The 13,404-nt window shown below is 50.9% G+C and overlaps 1 protein-coding gene across 4 annotated transcripts in view; it reads left to right on the top strand.

Moving 5' to 3' along the window:
• Positions 1–13,404, top strand: part of Pitpnm3 (PITPNM family member 3) — a 92,601-nt gene that overhangs the window by 42,423 nt on the left and 36,774 nt on the right. For 3 of the 4 annotated variants that reach the window (XM_052756252.1, XM_052756254.1, XM_052756253.1), the window contains one exon: positions 3,492–3,539. The exons of the other annotated variant lie outside the window; for it this stretch is intronic. In XM_052756252.1, coding sequence (XP_052612212.1) covers positions 3,492–3,539 — 48 coding nt within the window. The remainder of the gene's footprint in view (positions 1–3,491; positions 3,540–13,404) is intronic. 4 annotated transcript variants of the gene reach the window in all.

Genomic DNA, 13,404 nt, shown 5'->3' on the forward strand with positions numbered 1-13,404 from the left:
CTGGGTCTCCATCTCCTTATCTATGAAGGGGGCCTCTTTTACATAGGTGGAAGGCACCGTTATTTAGGTCTGGAAAGCACAGGGCAGGACATATACTCCCTGTGCTGCCAGGGATAGCCTGCTGAGTTTACATAGCAGTAGCCATGTTCCTGGCTGACTGTGAGATCTCTGAGCTTGTCTCTGATCTCCTTCCCTAACACTCCCTTCTCCAAATCTATTAGCATCCAGTATCTCAAGGTCATGGGCCTCCTGGCTTCTCCCACTCTCTACACTCCAGCTTCCCCAGCAGCGAGACTCTCAGGGCCTTGAGCCACTTCTTCATCAGATAATCTTGTTGGTGAAAATCCTGCCCCAGCTCAAACTGTACTTGCTTTGTGGCCACGAAAGCACCAAATGGGAAGAGCAGCTCATAAAGTCTAGGTGTGGAACTTCTGTCATCTAGTGGGAGAACCCAGAGGTGGTGAACCAGAATGGTCTCCCTTATCTGGTGGGTGTGTAAGAAATGCCAAGGCATTTTTTTTTTATTATGGTCAGGGCTGTGCCAATGCTCCAAAGAGCCCTTTGTTTGGGCTTTACTGTTCCCGGTTCTGAATTATTTTGTTTCCAATGTTGCGGTTTGTGAGTGAAGTCTGCAGGTCACGTGCCCCAGGCTGAGGCTTTGTTGGATGTGGTCCTGTGCTGCAGCACCTTGAGGCCTCCCGAGATGGGTGCTTGGCCTTTCTCAGTCCTATCTGGCTGTCCTGTCCCACCTCTCCCCTCCCTCCAACAGGAGCCTGGGCACAGGCAGGGTAGGGGACCGGTGCTTCCATCTGCTGTGTCTCCCTAGGCTGGCAGCATCACAGTGTATCCCGAACGTAACTCAGAGGGAGCAAACTATTGCCCATCCTATCCAGGAAGCAAGTGCTCCCTTCCTAGAGGGTGAGGACTCTTGTCAGTCCTAGCTGGGGACAGCAGGTGCACGGGAGGGCAGGCGTATCCTTCCACTCGCCAGCTGGCCATTATGCATAGTAACTGGCAGAGGCAGAGCAGGGGAGGACTTGGGAGATGGTGGGCTCCCAGCGTGTGTTTTCTAAGCCAGGGAGTGGGGGTCCCAGGCCACCGAGCATCACTGCTCTGCTTGCAAGGAACCCTGAGCATGAGGGAGCACACGCTGGCATTCGGCAGAGCCGGGTGGAGAATCTTCAGAACAAAGTCGGCACCTTTGCTGTTCTTCTGGCTTTCTGGGCAGAGCCACTGCTGCTCCTTTTGCCTCGAACCCAGCTAATTATGCAGCTGCTTCTGGGTGCCATAGACAGCAGCAGGAGCTTGGGGTGTGGGAGATATTGTCAGTTGTTTCTGCACCAAAGCTTGGCTGTCTTGCCTATTATATTCATGTAACTGGGCTTCCTGCCCAGGGTCACCAGCCCCCGCATCCTGCCTCCCCTGGACTTGGCAATGCCTTGAGTATGGTGCTTGTTGACCGCTTGCAACACCCTGCCCTTTTCTCTCTTCTTGGAAGCTCAAATCATGGCTCTGCTGGGGGCTTCAGTAGGAGAAGTGCCCCCCCACCCCCCGCAACCCCCCGCCCCCTTCTTCCCCCATCCATCATGGCTGACCGCATTCAGCACCGCGCTCCACGCAGAGATTTTCTTCCTGCCTTGTACACATTTTGCTCTTCATCTCTGTATCACCCACAGCACTTGGCACCGTGAGCAGGGAAACAGAATGTGTGCTTCGAATTGTGACCTCGTTTCTGTGTTAGGGGAAGTGACTTTGCCCAGATGCACCCATGCTCTGTGGCCTCAGATGGTACCCAAGAGGGATACCTGCTATTGCTCTCTCGTGCTGGGTCTTCCCTGGTTTCTGTCTGCATCTGGGTTACTCTCATTCCTGGGACCCAGTCTGTGGCCACCTCATCATGCTGGGTGGGGACCACTCCATGAAGGCCCAGGCTTCTCTTCTCCAGTTGGATCCTTCTTGCTGCAGGCTCTATCCTGCCACTGGGCCTGGGGAGCACTCTGAGCCATGCCCACATTAGCCATTGGCTATGTCCATCTGGCTCCACCTTGTGTCATGATGAGGACAAAAGACAAAGTCATGAGCCAGTTGTCACATGTAAATCGGTAAATAAAACAGTAAGGGCAAACTGGGCATGGAGGTGCACACCTTTGATCTCAGCACGAGGGAGGATAAGAGCAGGCAGATCTCTGAGTTCAAGGCCAGCCTGGGGCTGAGTTCCAGGCCAGACAGGGCTACACAATGAGACCTTGTCTCAAAAATAAACAACAACAACAACAAAAACGGGCACTCCTCATGAAGCAGTTGTTAGCTTCCTGCCTGTGTTCTAAGAGCTCTGATAACTCACTACACAAGGACCCTCTGAGTAAGGTACCAGTGGGACCCTCAATTCCAGAAGACTGGCATAGAGGCTATGTAACTGGCCCCAATAGACACAGTAAGTGAAGGACAGCAGATGTCTAACCATTAGGCTTTTAGTACCCAGAGGATCTCTAGAGAGCATTGGGTCCTCAGTGTTTTGTAGCAATGAATCCCGGAGAGGAAGAGGAAGGTGCATCAGGTCATGCGGTGGGTTGGTGTGAACCGAATTCTAGCCTTCAAACCCCGGCTGTATGCTCTCTCCACTCACAGACCTCGATTCTGAGCAGGAGAGAACCAGAGAGACATGGATCCAGGTGACATGAGCCATGAAGGCAGTTTGGGCAGGCAGAGGGCTGTGGAAGCAGGGGCTCTGAGGATGGTGTCTTGGATCACAAATGCAGAGTCAGACACATTTGGAGAAAGAATCACAGCAGGCCCTGGAGGACTGGCTGGGAAGACAGAGGCATTTCCTGGATGACACTGCCCTGGAGTCCTGTTGGGGTGGGGGGCAGGGCAGCCTCACAAGGTCTAGGAGATCCTAGATGTGATGTCCCTAAGTGCCCTGAGCCCTTCCTTAGAGAACTGAGGTTTTTTTTTTTTTCAGACACATTTTTTTTTGGGGGGGAAGCAACTCAGAGTTACTCAGGAAGTCCTAGTCACGGAGAATGTGAGGTGTCTGGGAAGTGTCCACAGAAGCCAGAGGCAGCAGGATGCACAGATCAAAACTGAGGACGGAGGTCTGGGCTAAGGAGAGGTTTAATTACTGTTGCTTCAACACAGTGCCCAGCTCAGACCCTCATAGGACAGGGTGAAGGGGAGAGAGGGCACCTATCAGCAGCTGCTTCATAAAGTAGGAGAAGGGAGGAGCCAGCAAAGATAATCCTAGGAAGGCTAAGGTCAGGGCATCACCAGGGAGCCAACCACACTCAGCAATGGTGTCATGTGGGGGCTCAGGGCTGGGTCACACACAAAGGCCAAGGGATGACTCTGAGGTGGGTGGGAAACTTGGGTGATGCCTCTGCCGCCCCTGGCTCTGGAGCGGTAGTGGCAACTGTTAGCAGCTCTTCTGTAGAGTACAGCATCGGAGCATCAGAGCAGGGACCCAGCTGCTCATGTCCTTCTTGTTTTCACAGGAGAAGGGGCCACAGCGTGCACGTCCAGCATCTTGCAGGAGAAGCAGCGTGAGTTACACCTGGCCCCACAGAGCCTTTCCTTCCATTAGAAGTGGGGTATCCCCTGGGCCTGGTACCCTCTCAGACTTAAAGCTCCATGGTTGGAAGGATCTCTCCCATCTAGGTCCTGGGCAAGAGTAGAGAGCCTCGGGCCACTCAGCCTGGGTTTAGGCAGCTCTCCTGAGACCCTGGGGTTTCTAAGCCGTCCATGCTGGGCTGTTCTGGTGTCAGAGATAGAGCTAGGGCCCGAGGCTGATGGCCCTGATAGGGGATCACTGAAAGTCTGGTGACTGTCCTCTTCACCAAGGGATGGAGACTGGGAGGGACTGGAGAGGCAGCCTTTTTGAGCCTTTGTGACCATCAACATTTGGATGCCACCTTCCAGCAGTCATAGTTGGTCCTGTGGTGACCAAGAGTGCATGAGGTCGTTCAAGGCTGAGCTCCAGAGCATGGTCCCTTTTAAACACGTTTTACTTTCCAGATATTGTCCTTGTGTGTGTGAGTGTGAGCATGTGTGAGGCCAGAGGACGTCTTTCTGGAGTTGGTTTTGTCCTTCCATCATGGGTTCTGGGGATCAAACTCAGGTTCAGGCTTATACAGCAAGTGCTTCTGTCACTGAGTTATCTCGCTGGCCCTGGACAGCTGCTCCTTAAAACCCCTGCACAGAAAGAATGGCTACCTCTTCAGTCAGGAGTCCTGGGACTGAGTTCTGGGGTTTCCTGCTCTTGGGGTGTGTGTGTGTGTGTGTGTGTGTGTGTGTGTGTGTGTGTGTGTGTGTGTGACAACAGGCTTTCCTGATTCCTTCTGCCAGTCTTCTTAGGAAGACGACTATGGGATTGGGTGTGCTAAGGTCATGCCAACACACTGGTCACATGTCCCATGGACACACCAGGTGGACTTGGTGGGCAGCACCCGTGGCAAATCTTGTCTTCCCCACGGGTAATATTGACTTCCATATGAGGCTGGGTTTGGGGCAAGGGCTCAGAACTCCCCTCACTTTCCTGCCTGCTATTCTGCTTGTGGCTAGAGCTTTGGGGAGGTCCAATGCATTTTGCTTCCTAGCTCCCCAGGCCCCAACCTGAGGCCTTCCTTCAAGCTCTCCCCTCCTCGGGTGATCTTCTGTGGAGGGTGCGTCAACATCAGCATCCATAATGCGAGGTCCGGCCCAAGCAGCTACACAATGCACAGAGCCACAGACAAAGGGCTGGTGGTCATGAGTGCCTCCGTCAGGAGCAGCATAATGGCACAGAGAAAGGACAGGGTGCCAGGAAAGACGGGCAGTTAAAATTGTGCCTGCAGGGTCTTATATCATGGAGGTGACAGTGGTGACATGGAGACTAAAGCCATTAATAGAAAGGAATGGTTACAGAATTTGTATGAGCTGAGCCATTACAGTAGGAGGCAGGGAGTGAGCGAGGCCCTGGCCCTGGCTGCAGCTTGTGTGTGTGTGTGTGTGTGTGTGTGTGTGTGTTGGGTGGGTGAGTGGACACACTTGAAAGGGGGAGGGCGGGGGAAACAGCTTGGGACTGGTTTGAATAATGACTGAGGGTTTTCACTCTGCTAGTCCCTAGTTACCTGGCACCTGGCCCTGATTGCCTCAGGGCAGAGGAAGACAGGTGTGGTGGGTGAGTGTTAGGTACAATAGGCTGGGTGCGGATTGGGGTGTGGTTGGCTGGCTTTGAAAGGCACATTCATGGGCAAGTTTGGCTTCTGTCTGAATTAGCCAGTGTAGGATTGCCAGTGTCTCACTGGTCAGGAAATCCCCAACATGTTGAACCATCAAGAAGTAGAAAACCAACCAACCAACCAACCAACCAATACAAATACACAAGGCAGGAAGAGTCCAGATCATCTATGCGGGACTTCCTTCTTGTTTGTTTATATTTATTTTAGAGCCAAGAGTCTACCTGTATAGCCCAAGCTGGCCTCAAACTTTTGGCAATCCTCCTGCCTCAGCCTCCCAAGTGCTGAGAGCACAGTCATGTACCGTTATGACTTGCTGCTTCCGGGCCTTTAAGCAGTAGCTTGGAGGTGAGATCTAGCCACCTAAGGCTTTGTTACCAGGAGGCTGGTCACAGCTCCCTTCCACATGTTCCCACATACACAATTGAACTGACAGGATGTGTCTTATCTCCTGTGACTCCCTGGGGGGGAATTGCATCTTAGCAGCAGTGAAGTCTTTTTTATTTCATGATTATAGAGTTTGGTCAAAATTATATTGCTGAAAGCTGTCATTGTATCCTGCTTCTTGAGGATATTTTTATGAAGGAAAGAATGGCAGTTGATGTGCCGAAGAATTTTAGAACCATCAAATCTTTGTCTTGGAGGCTTTCCTGGCTGATGCGACTCAAGCCTAAAACAAGTATGTTTGGCAGGGAGGAAACATATGCTGTAACATGCTTTCCTGTGACGGCAAAAGTCTTTAGCTGAGAGCAAAGCTTTTCACATAACTCTACGATTGTGTCCTGCCTACAATTTCAGACATTAAAATAATTTTCCTTTTATGAGGTGATGGTGGTAATTGATGGTAATGTGTTTGTTTATTTCAAATCTGAAATAGGCAAAATAAAAGTTTGTGACCTGAATTTGAAAGGGCTGTATCCACGGCTTATGTTTAGAATGTGTTTTCCCACTGATAGCACACATGTGTACATTTTACCTCGTTGACTTTTTCCACTGGGTATTTGAACACTCTCTGAAAATAAGATGTTACTCTGGGTGAGGAATCAGATTCCCCATCACCTGGGACTGTTGCTGTGATGTCTGGTGTTTAAAGGGAAGAAGGTCTATGACTTGAAGCTTGGTGTTTCTATTTAGTTACTGTGACTCTTTGGCAAAGTGACTTAGCATCTCTGAGTCTCATTATATGTGGAAAGATGGCTGAACTCTCTGCTTCCTAGGTCAACGGAGGGTATCAGAGGCTGTGGAACAGATGCTCAGGAAGGGTCTTACCATCCTCAATTATACCTTGTATTTGCATAAGCCTTCACAGCTGGAACCCCTGGGCCATATGTGAAGGTGTATCTTGTGGAGCTCATCCTATGGGTACCTGGCTTTGTAATGTCATGTAAATAGCGTTTCTCCTTCGTTGTGGTTCAGAGATGAAGTACCACCCCCCTGACCATTGGTGTCCAGCTGGAGAGTACAATCACTGAGAAGTGATGGATTCATAATTTGATATTGTTACTGGGAGATGACAGAAATTACTGAAACCATATCTTGTCCCTAGCTCCTTGCCCCACCTCTCTCTGTGCTTCCTGGCGGAGAATTGTGCAACTTCACATTTTTCTGCCGTGATGTTCTGTCTTGGCACATCACAGACATACCTGAGCCCCAATAAACACTTACACCTTTGCATTGTTTCCCTGTGGCATTTGGTCACAATGGTAAAAAGCTAACTGGTGGGAGGTTGCCTGGCCCTATGTTTAGCAGCTCTGGGACATGTGTGTTCCTTGGACTCCCTGCTCCTTGGTGGCTTCCTCACAGTCCTATATTCGTCTGCTATTGGACAGATGACCTGGAAACCCACGACCGCTTGTGTTATTTAGAACCAGGTGGGAAGAAACCGGGGAGTGCTTGGGTTTGGGGACAGCATGGGGGCTTGGCCTGGGGAGCAGGGGGCCTGGGCCATTCCTTCCAGCTTGCCTTGCCATCATGGCCAGGACTGGGGCCCAGTCCTCTGTTCTGTCGGCACATGGAGTCCCTCTGGGTCTGTTATTCTAGGTGTCTTGGCTGCTGCCTCTTTGTCTCCTGCTTTCCTTTGTCCATATCTCTTTGTGTTTCTGCCTGTCACTGCCTACTGATCACAGGGACATTTTCAGATCCTTCCCTTGTGCCCGAGTGAGATTTCCCTTGGATGTGGGTCCCGAGGGACCGAAGCTCACAGTTCTGTTCTTCCCTTTAGAGAGAAAAGCACCATTCTCCGCAAATCCAAATTTCAAACCTGGGCTCCTTCTAGACAACACCCCCACCATCTTCACCACCACCTTGCCAAACTGGACCCCAGGACAGCACACTGCCTCCAGCAGAACTCAGGCTCCCCTCCTTCCCTTGGCCACCATCTCTCATTTATAGGAAGCCTAGCCTTCTCTTGCCAACTGCCCTGACTTCCTACACTGGCCTCTATGCCTCCAGTGTCTCCCATTCTTGTCTTTAAGAGTGGCGGCGAGGTCTTTGTAGGAAATCTAGGTCTTCTAGCCCTGCTTACCTCACTCACTCACTGCCTAGTGCTTCCTAATCTCAGTAGTCCCTATGTGTAGTGCTCCCCATGCCCAGTGCTCCCTATGCCTAGTGCTCTCCATGTCCAGTGCTCCCTATGCCTAGTGCTTCCCATGCCTAGTGCTCCCTATGCCCAGTGCTCCCTATCCCATCTACCCACCTCCTTCCTTCGGTGTTTCTCTTTTGTTGTAGTTAGGATGTTAATTGTGTGTGTCTGTGCAATCCCCTGTCCTTTCTAGAGAACGATCTGGGGTACACACTTCTCATAGGATAGTGGGGAAGCCTGAGAGCCAACCCACCCCACTCCAGCATCCCAGGGGAGGGACAGAGACATCCTCCTGCCTGTCAGATGGCAGGAAAGAAGCAGGTCCCAGGGGACCCCCTCACTTCCCGCTTCCTGGCTGCAGACGCTGGATGGCATGCTATGTGGAGAGAGCTGTCCTGTCCCCGCTGTGAGCTTTCTGCATTGTCTATGGGATGGAAGTCCACGGCCTCTCCTCACATCCCACACAGGTGTCATGGGAGGATATGAGACTTACTCCCCAAAGACTGTCCCTGCCACACTGGCTCAGTAGGAGCTTGGTGTGCTGGGGACTGCCCAGGCTTTCCCCTCTGATACCCATGAACCCTGGAGCTTGGAAGGGCTGAAACTGTGATTTCAGGGTCATGATGTGAAAACAAAGATGGTCAGGAGCAGATGACTTCTAAGGAAGGCAGTCATTCTTCTCTCCCCACATCACCAACCTCAGAGCTTGACCAGGCCTGGCCAATTTAGATCTAAGTTCCCTCCTTTCCTGCAGGTTTTTTGTTTGTTTGTTTGTTTTTGGTTTTTCGAGACACGGTTTCTCTGTGTAGCTTTGCATCTTTCCTGGATCTCGCTCTGTAGACCAGGCTGGCCTTGAACTCACAAAGATCTGCTGCCTCTGCCTCCCGAGTGCTGGGATTAAAGGCGTGCACCACCACCACCCGGCAGGTTTTTTTTTTTAATTAATTAATTAATTTTTTTATTCCCAGTTGCCCCAGGTACCTGGGGAGGTACTCTGTCCATTCTATCACACAGGCACTTTCTGAAGGACCAGCTTCATTACTACTCATCAAACGCCCCCCCACAACCCCAATCTCTTTGGATCCAGACTGTACATAGGACAGGGACATGTAAAGACACCTGAAGCTTCCTCTGCATGGAAAAAGTTTGCCTACTGGGGCCCTCAGGGCTGGACCTGGCCCACATGGCATACAACAAGAACTGGACACATGCTGGCTGTCAACTGGCTTTCCCAAGGGCCAGTGCTACATCTTCCCAAGGGCATCAGCTACATCTGTCCCAGGTATGGGACGGCTAACCACAGCCACGTTTGTAGATCAGAGTGGGGGTGCTCACTGGAAGTCTCACTCCTCCCAGTTCCCAGACCAGAACCTGGCAGTGACCAATACTCAGCTTCAGTTTTCTGGCCCCAGACTGACTCTGCATCTTCATCCTTACCCGAGCCTCTATAAGAGCCAGATGTATCCAGGGGCTGAGTCCGGACTCCAGCCCCTGGCTCTAGTCTGAGCTTGGATCCTCAACTCAGATGGAGACGACGAGGGCTCAGCATCACCCTCCTCCCCACCGGACAAGGCTGATGTGGTATCCCATTGCCTAGGCTCCAAAACCAGAGGACAGTTTCCTTCCCTACCAATCATAGTCCACCTGGGATGACCCCCAGGCACGGTGTACAAAGCCCCTTGCCCACAGCTGGCCTCCCCTCCTCCGCCTGGTAACTGGTATCTTTTCCTGGCCTGTGTGGGCAGCTTGCTGAGCACAGCTGCAGACAGGCTATATTTAGCCAGCTTTAATGAGCTCAGGGTGGCAGACGTCCGCCTTGGGAGCACTTTTTCTTGCATGTGTGCGTACGTTTGGGCCTGGCATGCTTCCTTCCTTTGTGCGCGTGCACGAATGCGTGCCCCTACACCTGGGGTTGTCCACTAATACGTGGCAATGCCCTGGTGTGTTCATTTACCTGGGGCTGGCGTGTGCTGTGTGCACAGATGCAAGCCTCTCTGCACAGCATCTCTCGTGTTGGGCTTGTACACAGTTCTGATGCTTTTGGTGCAGGAAGGGAACAAATGATTAGTCCATTCGCTTGTTTGTTGAAAAAATATTTAATGGACACCTTTATTAGCCGGGGCCGTGACAGTCTCTGGGGATAAAACAGAGCAGAGCCAAATGAACACAGCCTATCTTTTAAGGGTTTTATAGTCTGGGAGCTGGAGGAAAGAGTCCTCAAATAACGATAAAATTATAATTGTGGGCTGAAGAGATGGCTCAGCAGATAATGGCGCTTGCTGCCAAGGCTGGCAACCTAAATTTTGTCCCTGGAACCAGCATGCTAGGAGAGAATCAGTTCCCACCAGTTGTCTTCTGTTCTCCACGTGTGTGCCATGGCACATGAGTGGTGATATTTGCCTGCTTGTGCATGTGCATACACACACACACACACACACACACACACACACACACACACACACACACAATTGTAAGGATTTCTGGGCTAGAGAGTTGGCTCAGCAGTTAAGAGGACTGGCTGTTCTTCCAGAGGACCCAGGTTCAATTCCCAGCACCCACATGGAAGCTAACAACCATCTCTAACTCCAGTTCCAGGGGATCCAACATCCTCTTCTGGCCTCCATGGGCTCCAGGCATGCAGTGGTACACAGACACACATGCAGGCGGAATACCTACACACATAAAATAAAAATTAAAAAAGATTAAAGACAACTGTAAATATTTGTCCCAGGAAAGAGATCCATGATGCTTTGGGAGTGGGAGGAACACCCTCTCTCAAGGAGGAAGGAACATGGATGTTTCTGTAAGAAATTTGGGCACATGAGCAGTATTCAAAAGTCCAGGCATTAGAAACAGAGGTTTCAAGGGCCCTGTGGTGAGAGGGAAAAGGGGATGTTTGCCAACTGTCTGAAAGGCAGGAATGGCTGAGTTTGGAGGAACAGAGGTAGGCAGAGTGGGGCCTGTGGGAAGACTACGGTTGGCAAAGAAGTGTGAAGCAAGAGGCAAGGTGGGACTAGAGGATTTGGTGATCCACAGAGCTGTAGAATGTCACCTGGGTCTCTGGCAGAGGTCCAGCAGAGCGGAGGCTTATAAACCACATGGCAGGAAGACAGCCTTGCAGAGGGACCCAATTCACAGATGACCCAGTTCGCATTCATGGGGGCAGCTTTCTGGAGAGTGCCCGACACAGAGGGAATGTGCTTCTTCCCAGTTCTCCTACAGTACCTCCCATGGCTCAACCTTACCAGCAGCTACGGCGTCTCCACTTCAGGGGCAGGGCTTAGGATGTGAGGCCGGTGGTGGTGGTGGTGGTGGGGGCATTGGAGGCCACTCAGTGTAGGCCACTGACTTGATGTGGAAGAACCACACTGTCCTCTGTTTCTCTGAAAGCCAGTGTGGCCTTGGCCTTGGGTCCCATCTGGTTGAGCAGATGAAGGATCCCTCTGGTGAGGTCACAGGCATCTCCTTCCCTAATTTTCCTGTCAGTATCCCTGAGACTCTTCCCCAGCATTACTTGGTGTCTGCAGCCCTGTGCCATGCACACATGGGCAGGATCCCTGTGCCCACACTGGAAGGTCCAGGGACCTTTAACCCAGTCCCCGTACCCTTTAACCAGTCTCCTACTTGTCTCTATCTGTAGCTCCTGGGATTCCTGGGTCTCAAGATGGCCAGGACTTTGAGTTCCCTCCTTCATGGGATTGTGAAGGGCCCAGGCCAGGTCTTGTCCTTCCCTCAGCTGGGGTGGGTGAGGTGAGAACCTTTTATTTTTAATTTGGAGGAATCTCTTGTGTCTTCACATCCACTTTTCCTGGTAACAAAGGGAAAACGAGCTGAGGAACTTTGCCACAAACCTCCAGGCAAAGGAGTTGGAGCCGGCAGAAAATATAAAGTCAAATCTCAGAAAGGGAAAAAAAAATCACCTTGTTACATGCACTTTGAAAATATTCTTAGTTTTGATCTGTTTTTTTGAGTAGGCCGTGCGTGAACAAAGTAAAAAACTCAAAAGCCATGAAGGATGACGCACGTACCTCCCTCTCTCCTTCTCTGTGCCCAGCTCAGCTCACCCAGCCCTTCTTCCCAGAAGTGAAGACGATGAGAAGTATTTCATGTCCCACTCCAGACTCTGCAAACATGAACATATCCATAAATATTCACTTCCATATATATTTTTATATATACCCCACACAGATGGGAGCACTCTGTGTGCTCTGTTTCCCTCCTTGCCTTCTGTGGATAATATACCACGATTCTCTTTCTGTCTCAGAACATCTACAATGCTCGGGTTCACTGATCTTGGCCTTGAGTGTGTGCTAGATGTCTGTGGCTTATTTTATTTAGCGTGTTCCCTATAGGTTGCCTCTCATCATTCAGTATTGTAAACAACGTAGCAGTGGTTAACGGGGTACATGTAACATGTTTCTCACATGGACTTTGTGTTGCTGGGTCATAGGTGTTTTGTTTTTCAAATGACGTTGCCAGATGGCCCTCTAGAGAAGTTGTATTGTTTTTTACTCTCACCAGCAAGGAATGAAGAAAACCTGTTTTCTCACAGAGTGTTGACAGTGACTGATCTGAGAAACAAAGGTGAGGAATTATGGGTGCTTACGGTAAACTTCAGGGTTCTCAGCACCTTTTTGTGTGTAAAAGCCATTTCCTGTTCCTTGGCTGGGAGCCACTGAGTTTGGAAGGGATGACTAAAAGGGGTTTGGGCTGGATGACGCTGCTACATTCCACTGTGAGAGCGTGGACTTCCAGGCAGACAAGTCCGAGACAGGGAGTCTTACCAGTCAGGCCCAGTGACAGGGGCTGCCTGCTCTCCCTGACAGCCCTGGCTCTTTGTGAGGGGACAGGGCTGTGAAGACTGAGGAGATCACCCTTTCTTACTCACTCTCTAACTTTAGGAAGTAAGAAGCCTGACCCGTGACCTGAGTTCAAATCCTCTCGTGTGTGTGTGTGTGTGTGTGTGTGTGTGTGTGTGTGTGTGTGTGTGTGTTAGCTTTTCCCGGACTGCGACAAAATATCTGTTAGCAATTTAAAGGAGAAAAGGTGGTTTTTGTTTTGTTTTGTTGTTTTTTGACTCACAGCTTAAGTTCATCATGTGGGGAAGGCCTGTCCATGAGAGCCTGTGGAGTGGCTCATTCATACCTTGGAGGATCAGGAAGCAGGGGTGACTGTAACTTTCAAAGCCTTGCTCTTAGAGGTCAATGTCTGCTGCTTGGACACCATGTCCACAACATCCCCAAACCAATACCACCAGCTGAGGACTGGTTGTTCAGAAACTTAAGCCCATGGGGACATTCTACACTCGAGCCTTCCACTTCTATCCAGAGAGAAGTCCCTTGACCCCTCTGAGTCTTAGTTTTCTCTGTGAGATGGTTAGGATATCCTGGCATCTCAGGAGAACGTGAAGGCTGCCTGAGACATGGGGTGAGGACTGCACACTGGAGACACAGATGAAGGGACCTGTGTTCAGTACAGAGGGCTCAGTGGGGACACCAGGGTTGGGGATGCCACACCCTTCTGGCCATCTCACCAGGCCTAATTCAAGATGGTGGCTTTCTAGCCCTAAAATGGGTTTCTTTAGCTGAGTTATTTCTCCAAGCTATTCCC

This window comes from Peromyscus californicus, unplaced genomic scaffold, assembly GCF_007827085.1.
Source record: "Peromyscus californicus insignis strain IS unplaced genomic scaffold, ASM782708v3 Scaffold_3__1_contigs__length_106647218, whole genome shotgun sequence".
In the NCBI taxonomy this organism is placed as follows: domain Eukaryota; kingdom Metazoa; phylum Chordata; class Mammalia; order Rodentia; family Cricetidae; genus Peromyscus; species Peromyscus californicus.